Source organism: Phascolarctos cinereus, unplaced genomic scaffold (assembly GCF_003287225.1).
Source record: "Phascolarctos cinereus isolate Bilbo 61053 unplaced genomic scaffold, phaCin_HiC Scaffold_4;HRSCAF=312, whole genome shotgun sequence".
NCBI classification, from domain to species: domain Eukaryota; kingdom Metazoa; phylum Chordata; class Mammalia; order Diprotodontia; family Phascolarctidae; genus Phascolarctos; species Phascolarctos cinereus.
The window spans coordinates 604149225-604158210 of record NW_027555847.1 but is presented as its reverse complement, the minus strand read 5'-3'; the positions used below and the strand labels follow the sequence as shown (position 1 = coordinate 604158210).

Below are 8986 nucleotides of genomic sequence, written 5' to 3'. Positions count from 1 at the left end.
TTTCATCAAGTAAGAGAATTATCATAGATTTCTGTGTAGTTCTAGTTGGTATTTTTTCTGTTCTCTCACCTCAACTCCTTTGGCAGAGTGGCTCTTCTCTGCTGTCACTACTTACCTCTACTTCCAGCTACTCTAAATAATTTCTTTTTTGTATAGCTGCATCAAATAGTTTGTGTATTTGTTTGTTTTTGCTGCTTGAACCAGTGATTTCTTTTGGTTCCTTCCAGTATTGTGATTATTCTAGTTGCTTGAGAATGCTATCAGCTGACCAGATGAAGGGAGTTTTAGTAGATATAACTAAAGAGAGTTTTTTATTAGTCAGCATTATGGGTACTAAAATATCATATTTAGTTAATTGAAAGAGTTAGGGATGAGAGATTTAACTTTTTCAAATCATTTGGCATGAGTACTATTTATCCTAAGTGCAGAGGCAGCTGTCACAGATGGTGTAATAGAGAACTGGCCTTGTAGTCAGGAAGATGTGGAGTTAAGCCATGCCTCTGACACATACCAGGGAAGATGATGCTTGTAACTCCTAAGAACTTTATTATTTTTAGGGCAGTTAGAAGGAGTATACATAGACAGAGGGCATGGGTGTGAGTTGACTATGATGGAATGATTTCAGAAAAATAAAATGGTGAGAGAAGGGAAGGAAGAGGTAAAAATGGAAAAATTCTCTTACATAAAAGAGGCCCAAAATGAAGAGCTTTTACAGTGGAGGGGAAGATCAGAGGTGGCAGGCAATGCTTGAACATTGGAATTGGCTCAAAGATGGAGTAACATATGCACTCAGTTGAGTATAAAAATCTATCTTACCTTTCTTGGAGGGGCCAGTCATCTTGACCTTTGTCTTGCCACTGGACTCTGATGACTTTGGAGGAGAGAGCAAGGCTGATGACTTTGCTCAGCTCTGCCTCACTTAAATCCAATTCACACACAAGTCAGGACATCACACTCATGATTGTCATCGGTCCTCTTTGAGAACAAAGGTTGAAGAACAACTTTTTGTACCACTGTCTTTTGGGTCTGTCAGGCTTTTAACCTTTGGATTTTTTCCCTTTTTAATTTTGTTCTACTCTTTTAGTCTGTGGGGTGTATGAGCGTAATTGTTTTTGGAGCTAACTGACATTTCTCAGCAGCCTTTCATAGATTTTCCCCTTCCCCACCTACATCACTAGTTCTTTTGCACATCACTTTGTACTTTGATGATAATCTTCTACTTTTTTTTAAATGCAGTTCATTCTACAAAGTTGTTACAATAAGCTTTTTCAAACATTATTTGCTAACTTGTTAGCTCCTGAAAAATCTTTCATGTCAAATATGATATTATACACATAGTAGGTACTTAATGTTTGTGAATGAAGAAAGCACTTAATCATTCCCCTTTTCAAGAATGTGTGACTGTTTATTGCCTATTTTATCAAATCCAAATTCCTTAAACCAGTTTCTTTATCTGATTGTTTTAGCCTAAAACTCTTGGGAATATCTCTAATAGATATTTTAGATGACTTTCTCCTGTGTGTTTTAGTATTTTATGAATAATTTATTTCTAGACCAGCTTGTAGTAATAAAACTTTTTCTCCATTAATCTTTTAGTTTGGAGGTGTCTTTGATTAAGAAGGATGAAGGACTAACATGGCCAGAGTTAGTATTAGGTGATGAGCAAGGAGAATTCATAAGAGATTCAGCCCAGTGTGCTGCCATAGCTGAACGTTTGATGCATCTGACGTCTGAAGAACTGGTAAGCAATTTAAACAGCTCTTCTGAATTTAAAACAGTCTTAGGTTATCTGTGGGCTATTATCAGCTTTTTGCTGATGGTATAATGTTCTTTGTTTTAAAAATATTTCTGATTGGTTTACTAACCTTGAATATATGAATGTGACTTAAAATTCCTATATGACGCTTGTGTCTCTGTACTGTGTTAAGTTTTCTTTCCTTGTCAAGTAGAGTGACTGCTGACTATAATTTGTGATTGCTGCTAAAATTATATTTTCACATAGTTCAAGTTACTAATAAACCACTACCAGTTCTGGAAGTTGCATAACCCTAGATTGTAGTATAATTTGTGTTGAATTAACATTCAATAGATTTTTTAGGTTAAAAGGTCACGATATTAGTTCATTAGATGCTTGCTTCATAAAAATAGAGTTAATTTAAAATGCAATGCCATATTCACATAGTGATGACTTGTGAAATTTTATTTTAATTTTTTTCAGATAGTCACAGAATTACAGTGATTAAAAATATGCTAATAATCTAGTAATGTCAATTGCTATAATGATTTCTTTAATTACACTGAATGGTGATAGATGACCTAGAGAGCAGAACACCATCTAGATATATAGGAAGTTTGTGGTTAGGTAACTTCTAAGATAGAAAGAAAATAGTTGACTATTGACAGTAATTAGAGAAGAAAAGAAAGACAAATTTAGTAGTATGATTTCATTATCTTGTTATAGCTAACTAGAAATTTTGTTCGTCAGAACTAACATCTGTAAGATGTAGGACCAACCAAACATCAAATCCGTAATTAAATAAGCTAAATAAACTATTCAAAGACAGCTCAGTGCTACTAAAGTAATGATAATAAGTGGGGGTGATTTTGCACATTGTAAATAATAATGTGGGGCAAATGCTGTACTATGATGAACCTTTGATCTCATTGGTGTGGGTACCCCCTCCACTGGTACAGTTTTCAGTCCATCTGTGCATTCATATCCTTTGTGATTCATGTCCATGTCCTTTTATAAACTCTCTGCAGAAGATCTATTCAACAGGCTGGAGGCCATCCTCCTAGTATTCATTGGATATCAGTGCAACACTGTAGACTCTACATCTGTTATTCTACCCCTTCACTTCTCCCTTTTCTTTACCCTTCTTCCTAATCACTCTTCTTTTGGGATTGCTCTTGAGGCCTTTTACAAACATCCTGCTTGTCTTTTTTTGGATGCTGTTCAGTATTTGATATCTGTATTAAAATGTGTTACCCAGAACTGAACATGGTATTTCAGGTATGATTTGGTTACAGGTAGTATATTTCCTTCCTCATCCTGGATACTATTCTTCTCTTGTTGTTGTTGAGTTATTTATTCATGTCCAGCTCTTCATGACCCCATGGACTATACTGTCCATGGTATTTTCATAGCAAAGATACTGCAGTGGTTTGCTATTTCCTTCTCCAGTGGATTAAGGCAAACAGAGGTTAAGTAGCTTGCTCAGGGTCACATAGCTAGTAGTAAGTGTCTGAGGCTGGATTTGAACGTAGGTCTTCCTGACTTCAGGCACAGTGCTTTATCCACTGAGCCACTTAGCTGCCTCCTGTCCTTCCCTTTGTGCAGCCTAAGTTCGCTTTAGCTTTTTTGGCTGCCATATTAAATTATTGCACTCTCGTCCTATGCTGCCTTTCACACAAACCTTCCCCCTGCTCAGCATTTGAGTGACCATTTTACTATCCTGTTTAAGCAGCTTGGGTGATTCCCCATTGCCTCTAGGATGAACTATAAATTTCTTAGTTTGTCATTTAAAGCTCCCTCTTTTCCTTATCTCACAACCCCTTGACATCATCTCCCACCATCTCATCATTTACCACAGTCTCTGATGAAGCAGTGGCCCTTCTCTTTGCTAAGGCTAACCTTTCTACATGGACCTTTGATATAATAATTCCTTTTCATCTTTTCCAGAAGGTTCCCTCTCTCAATTATTTCCTTCTCTCTAATCTTCAGTCTTTTTTCTTGCTAGTGGTTCCTTCCCTGATGATCTCCCCAATCCTTAAACCCTATTTCCCCTAACTGCCATCCCCATAAGCCTTCCCCCCCAACCATGCTATATTCCCCTCCATTCCCATAAGCTAAAAAATCTATTGTTTCTCCTCCATTTCTTAGCCAAAATCCTAGAAAAAGCTATCTGCACTCATTGCCTCAACTTCCTCATCTTTTCTAAATCCTCTGCAGTATGGTTTCAAACCTTATCAAATTCAACTGAAACTTCTCTTTTCAAAGTTGCTAGTGATTTGGCAATTAAGAGAGCTAACATACTTTTGTCAGGCCTGATCCTTCTTACTCTCTCTGCAGAGGGGGTGTGTGTGTGTGTGTGTGTGTGTGTGTGTGTGTGTGTGTGTGTGTGTGTGTGTAGTTTGCAAATGATCTTATATGCCATATACCCTTGTTGCCCTTAGCTGCCTTGACTCTCTCTTATTGAAATGCTTTTTGGCCTTTCTATGGGTAATTATTTTATGTCAGTTAAATTTCTCATGAGTCAATTCTGCTTTCATTTTTTTTTTCATTATCAGTGAACTGTTTTAGTAGTTTGATGTGGAGCTTATAGTTGTGTAAAGTGTCTTCACATTTTAGCCTTTCTTCACATTTAGTGTTGATCATGACTGTTCTGATGAGGCTGTGATCTGATTTGCACACACAGATCCACTTCTGAAATAGCTGCTGTGGCAGTTTTGAGGTGTTTTCTGTTGAAGGTCCAGCCAGTTTCATTTTGGTTATAATGTTTGATTTTACCTCCTAGCCTTAGCCTAGCTCTCTTCTTTAGTTATTCATTGTGTTCAAGTGTGAAGTTTCTGAATGTTCTACATTTACTCAAACTTACAGAAGTAAGCTTTGGCAATTAAGAGAGCTAACATACTTTTGTCAGGCCTGATCCTTCTTGCTCTCTCTGCAGAGGGGGTGTGTGTGTGTGTGTGTGTGTGTGTGTGTGTGTGTGTGAAGTTTGCAAATGATCTTATATTCCATATACCCTTGTTGCCCTTAGCTGCCATACTCATAAGCTATATTTCTGAATCCTTTATCTCTTTTGGCAAGTCCCACACACTCCCATACACCTGTACATGGTAGTTGCTGAGTATTGAGGGAAACGTTGACTGGGTTTGGAAGATCTTGCCTGGTTTTTTGGTATAATTTTTCAAGTACTTCATCCTCTACAAACAGATGTTGACCCATAAACTGTAATGTAAATTAGCTTATGGCTGTTTGTTTGCTTGTGCTCATTGTGAGCCCTGCAGGGCAGAATGACTAAATGTCCTGTGAAATAATGTTTCTTTTTGCATTTTGGTACATGAAACCAAATCCACAAATGTCTCTCAGGAGAAATTGTAGTTACCTTTACATTAAGCTACACTTTAATTTCCTTTTTAGCAACGATTCCAGTATGTATTTCACTCGGTTCCCCCAGTAGTCAGCTCTTTGTTCATATTTAAAGTAGCAGCTAGAGGCAGCTAGGTGGCGCAGTGGATAGAGTACCCAGCCTGAAGTCTGGAGGACCTGAGTTCAAATCCAGCTTCAGACACATACACATAACACTCACTAGTAGTGTGACCATGGGCAAGTCACTTAACCCCAATTGCCTCACCAAAACAAAATAAATAAAGTAGCATCTAAAGTTAATGTTTGCAGATAAAAGTGTGATTCTTAGTGTCATCTGCCTCCCTGTCACATTGTCACTACAGAAGCAGAAAGAAATCACTACATAATGGTAATTAGGGAAAAAATATATTTTATTGACTGAATAGCAATTATATTTTTTTTCCAAATTTTTCAAGTCATTTTTAAAGCAAGGATTCTTAATGTATGGTCCATAAACTTTTTTTTTAAAGTGTATTTTGATACTTGTATTTCAGTATCATTGGTTTCCTTTGTAATTCTTTGTATTTTGTTTTATGCATTTAAAAACATTTTAAGAAGGGATTCCCTAGGTTTCACCAGACTGCCAGAGGGGGTCTATGACACATAAAGGTTAAGAACTTTTTAAAGACATCCTCCATTCTCAATTTTTCCTAGGCAATTGGGGAGGACTTTGTGAAATAGAGGTAGCTTTAGAGGATTTTTGAATAATGAGAGGAAGAAGCCTGTTGTTAAAGAGAATTGCTGAGTGCCCACTCACCCTCAGTGGACATGTAAGCATGATGAAATTGCATACGGGGAAAAAAGAAAAAATAAAGATTTGTGATACACACACTGGATAATAGATGACCTTTTGGTATTGACTAAATAATGCATTTTTATAATGAACAAACTAAATTTTATAATATTACCCTTCCAACATTATCTGTATGGTCTTCTCCACATATTTTTTACTCTGTAGAAGTTGAACCATTTGTTGTCCCACATACATGTCCCATGCTTCCTGCCTTTATACTGTTGCTCACATTGCTTACAATGCCTGGAAAACTTTTCTCATACCCAAACATTTCTGCTTGTTGAAATCCTAATAATCCTCTAAAATTCAGCTTAACTGCAATCTCCATGACACTTCATTTGATTTCCCTTGAGACCAAATTGGTAGAGTCCAAGAATTTCAGTACTGGAAAGGACTGATAATTCTGAAGCTCTCTAGTCAGCTGTGTGATGGGGTAACCAATAACTGAGGAAACAGTTGGAACAAAAGAGATTTATTGGCTAGGCAGTCAGAATGAATGGGTCAGTAGACTATCCAGTAATTTCAAAGATCCTGAATACAGAGTAAAGCAGATTTTTATATGTTAAAAAAAATTATACAAAAAAAAATCAAATAAGGCCAAATTAATTATAATAAAAACAATCAGGTTACAGAATTAGGTAATCTACCTTCTAATTGGAGGAAAGATTAGGGACTTTCTAAGTTTGAAGGGTGAAGGAATGAGTTTCAGTTGAGTTGGGAGGGGCACATGTAGGTTTTGGGGTCTTCTATTAATGAAATGAAAAGATGTTGATTAGTTGCATCCACCTGCATATATAAACAATAGATGGCTTATGTAGTCCAGTTTCCCATTCATGACTTACAGAAAAACAACAAAATGGAGGAGAATACATATGGCAGCACAAAATGGAATCATTGTTAATAATGTAGAATCTGTTAGGTTCTTTTGATTCCCACATGAAACCAACTCCATTTTGTAACTAGTCTTCATTTTATAATAACAATTAATAAGAATTATCGTTATTATTATAATTATAGCTAATACTTATGTAGTCCCTACTGTGTGCCAGGGACGGTGTTAAATACTGAACAAGATTTATGTTGTCGTCTCATTTGATCCTCACATCAACCCTGGGAGGTAAGTACTGTTACGATTCCAATTGTACAGATGAGGAAACTGAGGCAAACAGAGAGTAAGTGACTTGCCCAGCTTATAAGTGTCTGAAGCCAGATTTGTATTCAGTGATCAGAAGTAACAGGACTGGGCCACCTACTTGCCACTCTGCAACATCCCTGACAAATAATATGAAGACAACATAGACATTAGTTGAAGACTGCAGGCAAACAGGATTCTGCCACATCTTGATGCATGCTGTTCCACTTTAGGGAAGTTCTGATTGTTAGGAAGTTTTTGTACATAAAGCCCATATTTGCTTTTACGTAGCTAGGTAGTGTAGTGTAGAGGTGTTGAACAAATAGAAATGGGGCCCATTAAACCATACATAAGGATCCCACATATTGCCTTAGTTTTAAAATGCATTATAATCTATGTTTTATTTTAGTTTCATTCATTTTGTTAAATATTTTCCAATTATATTAAATCCAGTTCAGGTAGCACTTGGGAGTATTGTGGATGGTGATGTGTTTGACACCTCTGGTGTCGTGGAGATAAAGTGTCAGACTTAGAGTCACAAAGACGTGAGCCCAAATCTTCAGACAGTAATTCTGTCACTTAGCCTGTATATGCTTCAGTTTTCTCATCTTTAAAATGGGGATAATAACAGCACCTACTTCCCAGGGTGGTTGTGATCAAAAGAGATATCTGAAGTGTTTGGTAAACCTTAAAGTGCTATATAATAGCTAACTATTACTTTACTTTCTATTCATTGATCCTTGTCTTGCTCCAATATTTTTTCTTTAAACCTCTTTTAAACACTTGATTTGCATTTTAGTCATTCAATCAACAAATGTTTGATGCTCACCATGGCACTACGCACTGTGCGAGGTGCTTGGGGATACTGAGACCAAAATAATATTGTCTATCAGAGGAAACAGTATGTGTGTGTGTACAGAATACAATTTGGTAGACATTAATTAAGTGCCTACTATTTTCCAGGCACTGTGCTAAGCTTCAGGGATACAAACAAGAAAAAGACACTCATTTACAATCTAATGAAGAAAGATAACACATAAAAGGAAGCTGAAAAGGGGAGTGGGGAGAAAGAAGGCACTAGTGAAATCAAAGGAGTATACTTGGTAGGAAATGAAGAACTAGCTGGACTTCTAAGCCCTCTTTAAATTGGGGCATTAGGAAGAGTTGTGGTTTTTGTTTCTTTGTTTGGTATTTTGTTTTGTTTTTTTGGTGGTTGTTGTTGTTGTTCTGCCTTCCAGCTCTCCAGTCAGAGGGGCTGAGGCAACTGATTACCAAAGCTGATAGAATCTTAGTGGTGATGATTTCCTCCTGGTGAGATATAATGGTGGTAGAGTCAATCAATCCTAGCAGTGAAACTGATGGGAAATAAAGAATAAATGTAATGTTAATTTTATACAAGGCATTTGGGAAGGGAGGGATTAGCAGTGGACAACTATCAGGACAGCTTTCTTGTAGAAGGTGGTGTTTAAATTGCATTTTGAAGAAAGTAAGAAATTTTATGAGGGTATATATGAGGAGTAAACGTGTTTCAGGCATTAGGGATGGTCAATACAAAAATCTTGGTGATGGGAGATGAAATGCCATTTATGAAGAACAAAGAAAGCCAGCTTGACTGGACTGTAATATGAGAAAGGGAATAATATGTACTCAAGCTGGAGAGATAAGTTGAGGCCAAATTGTAAGGGATTTTATTTTATTTTTAAAATAATTAAACTTTATTTTAACATTCATTTTGAAAATTTTGACTTACAAATTCTCTCCCACCCTCCAGTCCCTCTTCCCCCTGTGGAAAGGCAAGCAGTATATCACTTATACACATGAAATTATGCAAAACATTTCCATATTTGCCGTGTTGCAAGCCCTCCCCTCTCCCCCCAAAAAGGCAAGAAAATAAAGTGAAAAAAGTATGTTCCAGTTTGTACTCAGAGTT

At 36.8% G+C, this 8986-nt stretch overlaps 1 protein-coding gene across 3 annotated transcripts in view; it reads left to right on the top strand.

The window, feature by feature from the left end:
* Positions 1-8986, top strand: part of NUDCD1 (NudC domain containing 1) — a 108297-nt gene that overhangs the window by 49269 nt on the left and 50042 nt on the right. For all 3 annotated transcript variants that reach the window (XM_020970303.2, XM_020970295.2, XM_020970312.2), the window contains exon 7: positions 1597-1741. In XM_020970303.2, the coding sequence (XP_020825962.1) occupies positions 1597-1741 (145 nt within the window). The remainder of the gene's footprint in view (positions 1-1596; positions 1742-8986) is intronic.